The 16718-nt window shown below is 41.7% G+C and overlaps 1 protein-coding gene across 4 annotated transcripts in view; it reads right to left on the bottom strand.

Moving 5' to 3' along the window:
* Positions 1 to 16718, bottom strand: part of TRPM6 (transient receptor potential cation channel subfamily M member 6) — a 177741-nt gene that overhangs the window by 95937 nt on the left and 65086 nt on the right. For all 4 annotated transcript variants that reach the window (XR_016236719.1, XM_089336738.1, XM_051846594.3 and 1 more), the window contains exons 4-6: positions 10701 to 10878; positions 6759 to 6972; positions 3681 to 3805 (exon numbers count right to left, since the gene is read on the bottom strand). Coding sequence is in view for 3 of the 4 variants with exons in the window: in XM_089336738.1 (XP_089192864.1) it covers positions 3681 to 3805; positions 6759 to 6972; positions 10701 to 10878 (517 nt within the window). In the remaining variant the exon portion in view is untranslated. The remainder of the gene's footprint in view (positions 1 to 3680; positions 3806 to 6758; positions 6973 to 10700; positions 10879 to 16718) is intronic.

The following is a 16718-nucleotide window of genomic DNA, read 5'->3' as shown; positions in this document are numbered from 1 at the left end:
TATTTCATATTTATTGATGACTATTATAAACTATGTAAAATTTAAAACTGAGAAATGCAGCATATACAACTAAAATGTAACTAGATTAAATTACAATATAAAAAGTCTTTCAAAGGTAAGTATAAAAACCTTACTTAAAAATGCATGAAAATCATATGAAGAGATACTGAATCTCACTAGTAATCAAAGAAATAGAACTAAGAATAATTAGGTCTTATTTTCTTCTTATCAGAATGGCAAGGTTTAATAAAGCCAGATTACCCAAACTGTCAATGGTCTGAGGAAATGGGTTCCCACGTATCTTGTTCACAGAATATGAATTGTTACCACATTTCCTAAATGCACACACTAACTGGTTCATCCATTTCTTCTACCTTGAGAATTATCTTTAGGAAAACAAGCAAGCTAGTACTAAATATTTATATATTTTTATCACAATATTGATATAATTTTTTGACAGGCAGAGTGGACAGTGAGAGAAAGAGAAAAAGGTCTTCCTTTTGTCGTTGGTTCACCCCCCAATGGCCACTGTGGCTGGTGCGCTGCAGCCGGCACACCGCACTGATCTGAAGTCAGGAGCCAGGTGCTTCTCCTGGTCTCCCATGCGGGTGCAGGGCCAATGCACTTGGGCCATCCTCCACTGCACTCCCAGGCCACAGAAGAGAACTGGACTGGAAGAGGAGCAACAGGGACAGAATCTGGCACCTCAACTGGGACTAGAACCTGGTGTGCTGGCGCCACAGGCAGAGGATTAGACTATTGAGCCATGGTGCTGGCTTTTATTAATATAATTTTCCACAAAAGCAAAAAACAGGAAACTACTACAATGAACAATAACAGAGGAATAGTTGGTTAATTCAAAGTACTCAAATACTATTAGGCACAAGAAATCAAAATGCACCCTTGACTCTCAACTATAATCTCCTCATATTATGCCCTACTAAAAGCAACCAGCCATTACCTTAGGGAGCAAAAAGTATACACACTGGGCCTGAGAGTTGTTTCATATTTAAAAAATAAACGAGTTATGAAAAACAATACAATTGTGTTTAAAAAAATGCAGGAGATAGCTTAAAAAGCTCCACTGGCCAAAATAGGACAATTTGAACATGATTAAAGGATAGAAACACATAAAATCTGCTGAAATTCTTGAGTAAGAAAAATCAGGGGTGGGTATTTATCCCAGCAGTTAAGATTCCCATGTTCCATTTTAGAGTACATAAGTTCAAGGTTCAGTCCCAGCCCCTGGCTACAGCTTCCTGCTCATGCAAACACCAAAAAGTAGCTTGATAGCTCAAGTAATTGGGTCTCTGCTGCCCACATGGGAGACCCAGGCTGAGTTTCAGGCTCCTGGCTTTGGTCTGACCCACTCCTGGCTGTTGTAGACACTTGGGGACTGAACCAGGAGACGAAAGATAAAGATACATCTTTCTGTCTCTGCCTTTCAAATACATTAAATAAGAAAAAAACCTCAAGAATGATACATTCAATGCCCTAACAGTAGTTAACCTTCTTTATTATGCCTTTTCCAATATCTGATATTTTTATTGAAAAGTTATTAGCCCTCGCCGGCGCTGCGGCTCACTAGGCTAATCCTCCGCCTAGCGGCGCCGGCACACCGGGTTCTAGTCCCGGTCGGGGCGCCGGATTCTGTCCCGGTTGCCCCTCTTCCAGGCCAGCTCTCTGCTGTGGCCAGGGAGTGCAGTGGAGGATGGCCCAGGTGCTTGGGCCCTGCACCCCATGGGAGACCAGGATAAGCACCTGGCTCCTGGCTCCTGCCATCGGATCAGCGCGGTGCGCCGGCCGTAGCGCGCTGGCCGCAGCGGCCATTGGAGGGTGAACCAACGGCAAAGGAAGACCTTTCTCTCTGTCTCTCTCTCTCTCACTGTCCACTCTGCCTGTCAAAAAAAAAAAAAAAAAAAAAAAGAAAAGTTATTAGCCCTACAAATAGACCCATCCACTCCCTTTCAACAAACAAATAGGATGAAAGACTCAATACATGAGAATGAAATGAGGCTGGTGCCGCGGCTCACTAGGCTAATCCTCCACCTGCGGTGCAAGCACACCAGGTTCTAGTTCCGGTTGCGGAGCTGGATTCTGTCCCGGTTGCCCCTCTTCCAGGCCAGCTCTCTGCTGTGGCCCCGGGAAGGCAGTGGAGGATGGCCCAAGTGCTTGGGCCCTGCACCTGCATGGGAGACCAGGAGGAAGCACATGGCTCCTGGCTTCAGATCAGCACAGCGTGCTGGCCATAGCGGCCATTTTGGGGGTGAATCAACGGAAGGAAGACCTTTCTCTCTCTGTCTCTCTCTCTCACTGTCTAACTCTGCCTGTCCAAAAAATAAATAAATAAATAATAAGAAATACCTGTGATGACGCTGGCCATGCAAGGTTAAATCTCTCATTAAAAAAAAAAAAAAAAAAAAAGAATGAATGAAACCAATGGGAGAAGAGAAACAGCAAGGCCCAAATTAAGAATATGCCTTATGCGACTGGCACTGTGTCATAGCAGGTAAAGCCACTACCTGCAGTGCTGGCATCCCATATGGATACCCGTTTGAGTCCCAGCTGCTTCACTTCCAATCCAGCTCCTTGCTAATGTGCTTGGGAATGCAGCAGACAACGGCCCAGTGCTGGGGCCCCTGCCCCCACATAGAAGACCCAGAAGCAGCTCCTGGCTCCTGGCTTCGGATCAGTCCAGCTCTGGATGATGCAGCCATTTGAGAAGTGAAATAGCAGGTGGAAGACCTCTCTCTCTCTCTCTCTCTCTCTCTGTCTTTCTCTCTCTCTCTAACTCTACCTTTCAAATAAATAAATAAAAAATTTTAAATTTATTAATTTATTTGAAAGAGTTACACAGAGAGAGAAGGAGAGGCAGAGAGAGAGAGAGGTCCTCCATCTGCTAGTTCACTCCCCAGTTGGCAGCAATGGTCGGAGTTGCACTGATCCAAAGCCCAAAAGCCAAGAACTTCTTCCAAATCTCCCACGCAGGTGCAAGGGCCCAAGCACTTGGACCATCTCCCACTGCTTTCCCAGGCCATAACAGAGAGCTGGATCGAAAGTGGAGCAGCCAAGACTCAAACTGGTGCCCATATGGAATGCCAGCACTGCAGGTAGTGGCTTTACCCGCTACGCCACAGTGCCGACCCCAATAAAATCGTTTTTAAAAAAGAATATGCTTCATTTCACCACTAGCAAACCATTACAAGCATCAAGCAACACAAGAGCAATAGAAAGGTTTTGTCAAAAGGAACAGCATGCTTTGGTTTCTATTTTACATGAATCATTCTAGCTGCTATATTAACAACAGACTGCAATCAGAGATAAGAGCAAGGGTAAGAAAGGAGATTATAATCACTCAGATGTCAGATAATGATGGCTAGGCTGGGACCTAGAGAAGAGGTCAGATTCTGGGTGTATTTTAAAAGTCAAGATAAGATAGTTTACAAATGGACCAGATCTGAGGTGTGAGACAAAGCATGGTTCTAGGATTAGTCTGAAGCTTTTCACTTGAGTATCTGCAATGCCATTTTCTAAGATACAGTGAGGGAAGCAGAAGGAAGTCCAGAGTTGCCTTTGAATACATAACATCTGAAGAATCTTCTAGAAATCCAGGTGCAGTGTTATGTAGGAGATTTTGGACACATACTGATTTCCTTGTTGTCAAAGGACTGTCTACTTACATCTTTTCCAATAAGATCTTTCTGGTTCTCAATGACACCCCAAGGAGGGATTCCAACTGTCCAGATTTTTCTCAAGGAGTTAGAGGAATGAGCTTTCAGGGCATCTCCAACATGCTTTGACACTCCTACAAACAACCAGTTTAGAAGTCAAGTTTTAACTCACAAATCACATAAAACACAGTGACTGCCAGGGAGAGAAAAACATGACAAACAGACAAGTGTAAAGGCCACTCAAAAAATGTTGCTGGCAGAGAGGAAATAGCTTCTGATATCTTGGCTTCCTTATTCTCACTCAATACCTTTTTCTGTTATCACTGACCTCTGTACCTACACTATTCCCCTCTGGCTTTGGGCAGTTTCTACTTACCACCTTGGTTCTGATCCCATTCTTGCCTAAGCAGAGCGTCTGTGTATTGCTCTTTCTTAACAAGCCAATCCTGACACCAGGAATATTTTAAGTTTTTGTTTCTAGTCTTCTCTGATGCTGATGTCCCAACAAAACATCTTACAGATGTGTCCCTTGCGTCACTAAAGTAAACTGATTCAAAGTTATAAATAGTTATAACATACCAGGGTCTTTGATATGGGGTGTGAATACCATTTACCCAATTGCTTTATATATAGTAGGTTCTTTAGGTCCATGACAATCAATTTAAGCAAATGTCAAAGATTCATGCCAAATTATGTTTCACCATAGCTGAGAAACATCTCAAGAACAGACAGAAGTTCAAAAGCAGAGTTCCTCTAGTGTAAATACGCACAGAATTAACTGTGCATGCTGTTAAAATGTAGATTCTGATGCTGCAGTTCTGGAAGTAGAGCCTGAGACTGGTGTTTCCAACAACCTCTCCGGGGATGCTGCCACAGCTGCTCCCAGGACCAGTCCTCCAAGAGTTGGGTCCTAGAGAAGCTCTAGTTGAATTAAGTGAGATGTACTGCTATTTGGGTATTTATTTCCCACATCTTTTGTATAGGAAATTGGATGGTAAGGTGAATCACCCATTTATTAATAGTACTGATAACAAGATGATGGTTAAAGTTACTTCACAAGCAATTGTATGACTGTTTGGAGTGCTCCAGTGAGTGTAAATTTTTAATTTGATGTTCATCCCATGAATTACCTCACATTATTGTATTTGGGTTCCTTTAGGTTAATTATCCCTAATCTTTTTTAAGTATGGGGTGGGCATTATTTCTCTCTCTGCCTCTCAGATTTTTTTTTTTTAAAAAGCAGTCAGTAAAATAAAGGACCTAATGCAGTTACTCAAAGAAAAGGCCTTGCCCAAGTCCACTTTTCTCTGTACTCTGTAAAACTTCCCCACCCCTATAAAAAATTGGAAATAAAGTAAGTAATGTACAATGGACTTAGACCTCTTTTACTTCCCAGAATGTGAAACAATTATTATCTACAAAATGTGAAAGATGAACTACCAGATATTAGTAACAGCTCAAATCTCTTAGATATACTTTTTTCTCTCTCTCTTTCTTCCTCTGTCTTCCTTCCTTCCTTCCTTTTTCCCTCCCTCCCTTCCTTCCTTCTTTTCTTTCTTTCTATCTTTCTTTCTTTGTCAAAATACACCGTTGGTGAAACCAGTGTGTGTTATTAAATGTTTAGGCAGATCTGCAGATCCTTTCCCCTAAACCAAAACCAGGAAGGAGAGATCCTACACAGATTCATTGCAATCAGTAAGGCAAAATTTAAACAGGCTCCCTGAGCTCCAGGCAGTAAGCACTACACAAAGTAAGAGACAGAAGTGAACAGCTCTAGTTGAGATACTGAGGTGCTACTTCATGGGTCTGTTGGCATCTTGTTTAGATCTTAAAGGACACGCAGAATTTAACAGAAGACACTGGCTAAGGAATTTCAAGTCAAGAGAGAAAAGTGAAGGGGAGATGGGAAACCACAGGTTAATATGACAAAGGAGAAGCTGTGTGGAGTCACTAGGTCTCCATTCTGGCTGCACATCAGACAAACTTTGGAAGCTCCACCCTGAAAGCCTATGATTCATCCACGGAAGAGCCTGTGCCTATGTATTTTTTAAAAGCTCCCCAGGTGATTGTAATAGGCAAACAATTCATAAATACTGAGGTAGAGAAATAAGGTTTAGAGACCACTGTAGGAAGTTCTTGAATGTCAGATTTCAAAGAGCATAAAAGAGCCTGTGACAGAGACAGTGAATGTACTGGCAACCATAGCAGCAATCCAAAAAAGTAATTACCTTCTCATGCCCAATACACTCTATGCAATTTTGCACACTTCACTGATATCGATCCAGTGTCTGAGAACTTGCCCATGACTGCATGAGTTTAGGTAATGGCCAGGGCCATACATACTATACACTGGCATGGATTCAATGTCCCTTCTACTCTCACCATAGTCTGAAGTTCAGAAAAGAGTATTTTCTGGGGCCAGTGCTGTAAAGCCACCGCCTGAAGTGCCAGCACCCCATTTGGCCGCCAGTTCGAGTCCCAGCTGCTCCACTTCCACTCTCTGCTATGAACTCTGGAAAGCAATAGAAGATGGTCCAAGTCCTTGGACTCCTGAACCCTTGTGGGAGACCAGGAAGAAGCTCCTGGCTCCTGGCTTTGGATCGGCGCGGCTCTGGCCATTGTGGCCATTTAAGGAGTGAACCAGAGGATGGAAGACCTCTTTCTCTCTCTCTCTACCTCTCCTTCTCTCTCTCTGCAACTCTGACTTTTAAATAAATAAATAAATCTTTAAAAAAAAAAAAAAGAGTATTTTCTGTGCCAGAAGTTTATTTGAAGTTATGTTGAAACAGTGTATTCTGATAATAGCAGAGACACATTCCAGGAACCATTTATGACTCAGCTAGACTTGTTTTCCAGTCACTAGGATTTTTGTCTTCCCACTTTACACCACCATATCTCCTGAGAGTAGATTAGAGCCGATTGGGTGCCATGCTACCTGCTTCATGGCAACAAAGAGAAAATACAGAGAAGGACAGAAATGCAAAACGGAGGGAGGGAATGAAGGAGGGAAAGAAATAAGTGGAGGAAAGAAAGAAAGGAAGGAAGGAAGAAACGGAACAGAGAGAGAGAGAGAGAAGTGTGCTTTACCAGTATTGATGCCTTCGGTTATTATCCACGCTCCTGTGGTCTCTGCGGCTTTGACCAAACCTTGACTGAAGATCTCCTTAATCTTGGAAGGCATCTTAAAGCTCTGGATGCCCCCATGGACAGAGATCACCAGCTTTGGCAATTCCATCTTCCACTCTTGCAACATTAAATGTAAAAGATGATCCAGTTTTGTATCATAAGATGTTCTGATATACTGAAACACACACATACATGCATGAACAGAAAATAGTGAAAAATACATGACAGGTACAGGAATAATAAGCACACAGCAGGGCAACCGAAATAACCAAACCCTGAAAGGAAGTGTCTGGGGTCTCTTTAAAGCTTCATGGAATGGAAATATTTACTTTTACATGATCCCACACCCCCTTCAGTTCCTTCTGGGAATTACAAATCACTGCAGGAAAGCTTCCTCTGGCTTCAGGGCTAGCCCACTAATGTTCTCCAAAACGCCTGGTCAAAATCACTACATCAGCAAACCCATTAATAAAAAGCTTTAAGACATAGGTAAAATGGGATTTTTCATAAGTGCTATGGTTTTTAATTTACTTGGCCACTCCACATATTTGTACAATTTAATTAAGATTCAGGAGCATGTACATTTCATCTATTATAAATTTTACCTTCTAACTATTTCTTTCATATACCATTATCCCTCCAAAAAAATTTTCTTCCCCAAAATAAACACTTTTCACAAAGCAGTAATGTCTGAATAGTCAATCCCAGCAAAAGAAAATGAAGAAATTCCAAACCAGCACACAGTAGCTCCAGAATCATTTTGCATTTTGTCTAGGAGTATATGGCATGACTGGTTTTCTTTTTCTAGAAAATTCTGCCTCTTCAGAACATTGAAAGAGTAAAATCTTGAAATTAATTTTCCTTCCTCTAGCATTAGCCAACCAATAGCAAAAATAAGTCAGATATATAGAAATAAGGAATAAGGGCAATAAAAACTATTAATTAAAAACTAAGCCAAAAATAATCACAGTCAAGCTCTCTATACAAGCAAATAGGATCTGTCTTCCAGAGTACAACAGCAATTTAAACCATTCATTCTTCCATGAACTTAATCATACACAATCTTAATTTCATAACTAAAATACAAGAGTTTTTGTTTTTAAAGATTTGTTAATTTATTTGAGAGACAGACAGAAGGAGAGACAGGGAGAGAGATCTTCCATCCACTGGTTCACTCCCCAAATAGCCACAATGGCCACAGTTGAGTCAACCTGGACTGAACCATCATGAGGGTACAGCCATCACAAAATGTATGATAGGAAAAGAAAATCTAAGGAAAATCATGATTCAATTTACAAGTGAGGAAAGTGAATTTCCCTGGTTTTATTATATATTAATATAGTAGGAAAAAAAATACAAGTTGACCTTGTGGAATGGTTTATATTGCAGCAAACAAGAAGAAGGGCAGAGAAGCCAGCCCTGTCCGGTGCACCTCCTCTCTACCCCAGCTCTTCCTCCCAGCTGTATGCTCCTTCAGCTCTAAGTCCTCCTGGTCCTAGAAGACATCATGCCTTGAGATTTCAGGATAAACTCCCAAGGTGATCTAAATTATCACTCCCAGAGTCTTCTCTCCCAAAGGCTGATGGAAAACTATGCCAAAGCCTCATGACAACTGCCCTACATCTCCTTTGTAACCAACTCCCTTAGGCAGAAGCCACGGGCAGAGATTCACCTAAGATCCTATGCACAATACGATAAAAAGATAAACCCCTGGGAAGGGGAAAGCAGCGTCAGAAGATAAATAACTGACCCCTGCTGGCTTTCCGGCTGCTCCAGATGAACCTGGACAGAATTTTAGGTCTAAACACAACACTTTCTTTTCTGAGACACCAAATAAAATTCAGATACACAGACTGTAACGTGAGCCTCATGCTACACATAAAACGTATTCATGATCAAGAAATCCGTCTAGCTGCATATTCAATCCTCCTAGAAGCTATTCTTCACCCTGCAGTGGGCTTACCCTTCAACTCCATCAGACCCCATTCACCTTACTCGCCTTTCCAGTCCCAGCACAGCTGCTCTTCCATTCAGCTGGCCCCTCTCTCCACACAACCCCCCAGGAGTCCACCTTTCATCCCAACATTCCCTTTGCATGGCCCTCTCACACTCTATGATAACTGTATATTTATTCCTCTGTCCTTCACCCGACATCATGCGCTGTTAGTACATGCAACATATGCACTTAGGGGTACAGCAAGTATTGGAGGCCCAATAAATACTTATTAAGTAGATGAAAAATGAGTATATAAAAATGACTAAGAATAAATACAAAAGCAAAAAAAAAAAAAGAGTAAAACTTAAGGTGAAATTTTCACAGAGGGTTCTATAAGAAATTACCCTTCAGGGGCTAGCTGGTGCTAGCTGGCACTGTAGCTTAGCAGGTTAGGCCACCACCTGCAGTGCTGGCATCCCATATGGGTGCCAGTTCAAAACTTGGCAGCTCCACTTCCGATTCAGCTCTCTGCTGTGGCCCAGGAAAGCAGCAGAAGATGGCCCAAGTCCTTGGGCCCCTGCACCCGCATGGGAGACAGGGAAGAGGCCCCTGGCTCCTGGCTTTGATCAGCTCAGCTCCAACCGTTGCGGCCAACTGGGGAGTGAACCAGCGGATGGAAGACTCTCTTTCTGCCTCTCCTCTCTCTCTGTAACTCTGACTTCCAAATAAATAAATAAATCTTTAAAAAGAAGAAAAATAAATTAGTCTCCAAAAAATTGGAGAAAGGAATGGAGTCAATTTTTTGTCAATTAAAGAAAATATCTACATACAAAGTTAAATGCAAGAGGCCTAATAACTGGAAATGCAGATTATTGTGGAGCCACTTTGTGAAACTGTATCAGGATTACAATATTAAGAACTGGTGTTTCAAATCCATCCAACTGATGGCCATATTCTGGAGCACAGATGAGCCAGAGCTTTCCAGAGGGGCGCTCCACCTGAAGTTTCCCTAGCAAAAGCTGCCTCTAAGAAAGCAGCAGGTAATTAACCTGCAAAAAACAAAACACATGAGGGACAGCTAACCCGTCAATACTACACAAATCACATGCAAAATTCCCCTGAAGGGACAGGAAAGACCAAGTTAGTATCCTTTGGTGGGTGAAGACCTGTATCTTTCCTTAGAAGAGGCCCTCACAAGAACTTAGGAGATAAGAACAGTCACAAGCTATTGGTAATCCCTATGGCCATCATTCAGCTAAAACCTGATCATTAGTACTAACTTTTCTATATCCAAGAGCAATAAGCCTGGCCCGGTGCTGTGGTGTAGAAGGTAAAGCTGCCATTTGCAGTGCCAGCATCCCATATGGGCGCCAGTTCAAGTCTCAGTAGCTCCACTTCCAATCCAGCTCTCTGCTACGAACTGGGAAAGCAGTAGAAGATGGCCCAAGTGCTTGGGCCCCTGCACGCATGTGGGAAGACCCAGAGGAAGCTCCTGGCTCCTGGCTTTGTGCAGATCTGGCCATTGTGGCAAATTGGGAAGTGAACCAGTGGATGGAAGACCTCTCTCTCTCTCTCTGCCTCTCCTTCTCCCTCTGTGTAACTCTGACTTTCAAATAAATAAACAAATCTTTTCAAAAAAATAGTAATAAGCCACAGTCTTCTGCAGAGAGTAGAAACTTGCTGAAAGAGGAAAGTTAATCAATGAAAGAGCTGGCCACACCACAACTGGGAAAGTGCAATGACCCTCCGACATAAAGGAAAGAGAGAATCATGTTCTTATCAAGGGATTAATAACTTGGATTTCTTTACAACAAAACCAGGGCATCTGATTATCTACACTTCATCTATGGCCATATCACCCTGAACGAGCTTGAGCTCATCTGATTATCTACACTTCGAGATACATTTGGAGGTTATCCTCTGTTCAAAACCAGAAAAAAAAAAAACAACTTAGTTTATTAGCAAACCTTGGAGTGGTAGATGTGATCTCCATCTTGGAAGTTAATGGTGCCAAAGGTATCTGTAGGACTTTTCGTTGTGTGTTTCTCAACAGACCATTGTTCATTTTCATCATCCTTTGCAGCTGACATGGTCCAGGAATAATCTATCCCATGATGGTCTCCAATCAATCGACCACAGTAACATCTTAAATTCAGAGAGAGAGAAAAAACTTTAAATAGGAAATTGATGCAATATTTCTGCATTTTCCTAAAGGAATATATAAATTCCATAAATAAGGTTACTTCAGAAAGGTTGTGAAATAATGGAATTAAATAAGTTTATTTAAGCAGCGAGAAAGAGAGAGAGAGATCTTCCAGCTGCTCCAAATGCCTGCAATAGTTGGGGCTGGATGAGGCCAAAGCCAGGAGCCTAGAACTCAGTCTGAGTCTCCCACACAGGTGGCAGGGACCCAAGTACTTGATTAATTATTAGCTACTTCCCAGGAGGCACATTAACAGGAAATTGGATCAGAAGCAGAGTAGCTGGGATTCAAATGAGACATTCCAATATGGGATGTGGGTGTCCCAAACTGTAGCTTAACTCACCACATCAAAACACTCGACCCTAGTATGAAAATTTTGAAATCAATACATTATTTTTCGATTTCTTTCTTTTTTTTTTTTTTTGACAGGCAGAGTTGGACAGTGAGAGAGAGAGACAGAGAGAAAGGTTTTCCTTCCTTTGGTTCACCCCCAAAATGGCCGCTATGGCCAGCACGCTGCGCCGATCTGAAGCCAGGAGCCAGGTGCTTCCTCCTGGTCTCCCATGTGGGTACAGGGCCCAAGGACCTGGGCCATCCTCTACTGCCTTCTCAGGCCACAGCAGAGAGCTGGACTGGAAGAGGAGCAACAGGGACAGACTCTGGTGCCACAACTGGGACTAGAACCTGGGGTGCCGGCGCCGCAGGCGGAGGATTACCCTAGTGAGCCGTGGCGCCGGCCCAATACATTATTTTTCACAATAAGCATTGTCCATGAACTTCTTGAAGACCCATGTATTAACAATTCATAAACCTTCACAGTGAGATTTCTAACATTGTATTGTTTTCTAAGTTTAAAGATTTATTTATTTTATTTGAAAGGCAGAGTTACAGACAGGTTGGGGGAAGAGAGAGAGAGAGAAAGAGAGAGAGAGAGAGAGAGAGAGAGAGGTCTTTCATTCGCTGGTGCACTCCCCAAATGGCTGCAATGGCTAGAGCTGGACCATACTGAAACCAAGATTCTGGAGCTTCTTCTGGGTCTCCCACATGGGTTCGGGGCCCTAGCACTTGGGCCATTTTCTACTGCTTTCCTGGGTGCATTAGCAGGGATTGGAAGTGGAGCTGGGAATTGAACTGGCACCCAAACGGGATCCCGGTGCTGCAGACGGCAGCTTAATCTGCTACACCACAGCGCAGCCTCATGTATTGTGTTCTAAGTTTGGAAACATCCTCAGTGGTCCTTTCCCTTGACTGCAGACTATAATCATTTGGGAATGTTTTAAAAACAATACTAAGGGGCCAGCATTGTAGCACAGAGGATTAAGCCACTGCCTGCAACACTGGCATGCCATATTGGCACCTGTTGGAATCATGACTATTCCACTTCCAATCTAGCTCCCTGCTAATGGCAACAGAAAAATGCCCCAAATATTTGGGCCCCTGTACTCACATGAGAAACCTGGAAGAAGCTCCTGACTCCTGGCTTCTGCCTGGCCCAGCACTGCCCACTGGGGAAATGAACCAGAGGATGGAAGAGATATCTCTATCTCTCTCTCCCACCCTCCCTCTCCTGTAACAGTCTTTGAAATAAATAAATGAATAAAAAATAAAAATAAAAATCTCTTATACGTTCATGTTCAGAGCAGCATTAACAACAGCCATGAGACAGAAGCAACCCAAATATCTTTCAATGGACAAATAGATAAAACTCGGTGTACAAAGCAACTTCAAACACAGCAGGTTGGGCTGTTGCTTGAGATGCTCACATCCTGGAAGTCAAGTTTGACACATGTGGAATTGCCTGGTGCGAGTGCCTGCTTCTGATCCAGCTTCCTGCTGATATTCCTGAAAAGCAGTTGATCGATGGCCCAAGTGCTTGTATTCCTGCCAACTACGTGGGGCACTTGGATAGAGTTCCTGTCTTAAACTTGGCTATTACAGACATTTGGTGCATGAATCAGTACATGACAGATCTCGATCTCGATCTCTCTCTGCCTTTCAAAATAAATCAATAAAACATTTTTAAAAGTTTTTTGGAGGGGTCGGCGCTGTGGCATAGTGGGTCAAGCCTCCTCTTGAAGTGCTGGCATCCCATGTGGCGTCAGTTCTAGTCCCAGCTGCTCCACTTCCGATCCAGCTCTCTGCTATGCCTGGGAAAGCAGTGGAGGATGGCCTAAATCCTTGGATCCATGCACCCACATGGGAGAACCGGAGGAGGCTCCTGGATCCTGGCTTTGGATTGGCGCAGCTCTGGCCATTGTGGCAAACTGAGGCGTGAACCAGCAGATGGAAGACCTCTCTCTCTCTCTCTCTCTCTCTCTCTCTCTGCCTCCCCTTGTCTCTGTGTGTAACTCTGACTTTCAAATAAATAAATCTTTTTTTAAAAAGTTTTTAGAAATACAAATGTAAACATTGGTCATCAATAAAAGCTGACATCAAGGTCAGCACATTTTTTCTTAGCAATGATACCAGCCATTTAGTACCTCCCTAAGGAACAGAAGGTTCTGGGTATTCAACCATGTCAATGCAGTCGCTATTTTACATTATTTACTGAATAAAAGCACAGGTGCCCTTTTAAAAAAATTTTAAGATTAGAGACAAAAAGAAATCATAAGGAACAAATCAGGTACATATCTAGTAATTTCCTATTGAAACTCTCACAAAATTCCCCTTATTTGATGAAAGGCATAAGCCAGGGCATTGTGGTGGTGAAGAGGGACCATCTGGGGATGCTTTCCCAGACATTATTCTTTCTGCTAAAGCTTTGGCTAACTTTCTCAAAACAATCTCCTAATAAGCAGACATTATTCTTCTTTGGCTCTCCAGAGACCCAACAAGCAAAATGCCTTGAATGTCAAAAGAACTGTGGCCATGACCGTTGCTCTTGACAGGTTCATTTTGCTCTTACTAGAATATTTTCACCTCTTGGTAGCCATTGCTTTGATTGTGTTTTGTCTTCGGGATCACACTGGTAAAGCTATGTCCCATCTCCTGCTCCAAATCTTGGAAGAAATGCTTCAGGATCTTGATGCCATTTGTTGAAAATTTCCACTGAAAGCTCTGCTATTGTCTGCAGCTGCTGTGGGTACAACAGTTTTGTCACCTATTGAGCAGAAAGTTTTCTTCACTTTAATTTTCCAGTGAGAACTGTGATTATCATGTTGGCTATTGTTTCTGATAACAATCATTGGTACAGAAGGCAGGAGCTTCTTCTGGGTCTCCTACACAAGTGGCAGGGGCCCAAGCACTTGAGGCATCTTTTGCTGCTTTTCCCAGGCAATTAGCAAGGAGCTGAATTGGAAGTGGAGCTGCTAGGACTTGAACCAGTGCCAGTATCCCAGATGGTAGCTTGACATGCTACGCCACAATACCAGCACCACCTTTTATAAACAAAATATATATTTATTTGAAAGTCAGAAATCAAAAATATTTATTTGAAAGCTACAGAAGTAGAGGGAGAGGCAGAGAGAGAGACTCATAAACTTTTCCTAGAGCATCAGTGATTTCACCATTCTTCCACCCATGCTTCACTTCAATTTGATTTTTTTCCTTGCTTTAATTTCAGTAAAATTCCTGTTTCTTTGACAGGGGCTCTTTTTCCTTCTTAGCACCTCAAACTAGATCCTATTCAGACATGTTACAACCAGTTAGTACAAATTCATTTTGGTGCAAAAAAAAATGAAATTCATGCTTAGTTTTTCATAATCTATTTTCCATGAACTTTTTGAAGATCTCATATACATACAAAGGAGTATTATTAGGATTTAAAACAGAAGTAAATTTTGACATATACAACGACATGGATGAATCTTGAGTATTAATGCTAACTGAAATAAACAAGTCATAAAAAAATTGTATAATTCCACTTAAATAGGTTATCTAAAATAGTCAAATTTACAGGGAGAAAAAGCAGAATGCTTATTTCCAGTGGCTGGGGAGGAGACAAGTTGTTATTTAATAGTTATTTAATGGATACAAAGTTTCAGTTTTGCAATTTAAAAAGTTCTGGAGACCCACTGCACAATAATATAAACTTACTTAATACTAGTGAACTGCACACTTAAAAAATGCTAAGGTAATTTTAAAAAAGTATTTATTTTAAACATCTATAATTTATTATATGTCAAATAATACCTCAATAAATTTGCTAATAATTCAAATATTAATATGCAAGTAAAATTATCTTCATGTTAGTTCCTCATTCAGATAAAAATGAAGGAATGATAACCAATGCAAATAAAAAAGATGGAACATTAAAGATATATGTAAACATAGAATTACAATTTCAAGAAAGCCATGAATGACACTTCACTATAAATTCAAAAATATAGTAAGTTCTATAATAATTTTAAAGGAAGGAAAATTTAAGAAATACTCCTGAAAATAATTAGAAACTTTTCAAAACATTGGTATTTTAAAAAATTCTAACAGCTGGGGCCGGCACTGCGTCGTAGTGGGTAAAGCTGCCGCCTACAATGCCGGCATCCCATATGGGCGCCAGTTCTAGTCCCAGCTGCTCCTCTTCCGATCCAGCTCTCTGCTATGGCCTGGGAAAGCAGTGGAAGACGGACCAAGTCCTTGGGCCCCTGCACCCGCGTGGGAGACCAGAGGAAACTCCTGGCTCCTGGCTTCAAATCAGAGCAGCTCCGGCAGTTGCGGCCAATTGGGGAGTGAAACAGCAGATGGAAGACCTCTCTCTCTGTCTCTCCCTCTCACTGTCTGTAATTCTACCTCTCAAATAAACAAATAAAAAAAATCTCTAAAAAAAAAGTTTTTGGAGGGGTTGGCGCTATGGCGTAACAGGTAGAGCCACCGCCTGTGGTTCTGGCATCCCATGTGGGCACTGGTTCGAGTCTCAGCTGCTCCACTTCCAATCCAGCTCTCTGCTATGGCCTAGGAAAGTAGTGGAGGATGGCCCAAGTTCTTGGGCCCCTGCACCCCCATGGGAGACCTGGAGGAAGCTCCTGGCTCCTGGCTTTGGTTCGCCACAGCTCCAGCCGTTGCAGCCTACTGGGGAGTGAACCAGCAGATGGAAGGCCTCTCTCTCTGCCTCTCCTTCTCTCTCTGTGTAACTCTGACTTTCAAGTAAAATAAACAAATCTTTTAAAAAAAATTCTAACAGATACATAAAACATATTTATGGGGTACCATGTAGTGTTTCAATATTTTTTCTAATTTTTATACTTTTTTTAATGTTCAAATAAGGGTAAACATATCTATATCCTCAAACATTTATCACTACTTTATGGTAAAAACATTCAAAATTCTTTCTTGTAGCTTGTTTTTTAGATTATATTACCATTTTAAATTATACTACAGCCACTCCACAGTGCAGTAGAATACCAAAACTTATTCCTCCTCCCTAACAATAAATTAGAACCCATTAACTCTCCCCACACCTGTCACGCCCATTCTCTGGAGCCTCTGGTAACTACCATTTTACTCTCAAATTCTATAAGATCAACTTTTTTTAGATTCCATATATGAGTGAAATGATGAAGTACATATTTTTCTGTGCTTTAGTTCACTTAACATAATGACTTCCAATTCCATCCATGTTGTCACAAATGGCAAGATTTTAGCCCTTCTTATAGCTGAATAGGATTCTCTTAGGGATATGTACCACATTTTGATTACCCGCTGATCACCTGAGAGACACTTAGGTTGTCGGCAATTTTACAAAATATTTAATAGAATTGCTATTGTTTCTATTATAAAACAAAATAAACTAAGCAAACTAAAAGGTTAAATTTTTTGAAAATTAAAATTATATAAAAATAACAGA

This window comes from Oryctolagus cuniculus, chromosome 1 (assembly GCF_051225735.1).
Source record: "Oryctolagus cuniculus isolate XC-2025 breed Fujian yellow rabbit chromosome 1, ASM5122573v1, whole genome shotgun sequence".
Classification (NCBI taxonomy): Eukaryota; Metazoa; Chordata; class Mammalia; order Lagomorpha; family Leporidae; genus Oryctolagus; species Oryctolagus cuniculus.
This window is presented reverse-complemented; position numbering and strand designations above follow the sequence as displayed.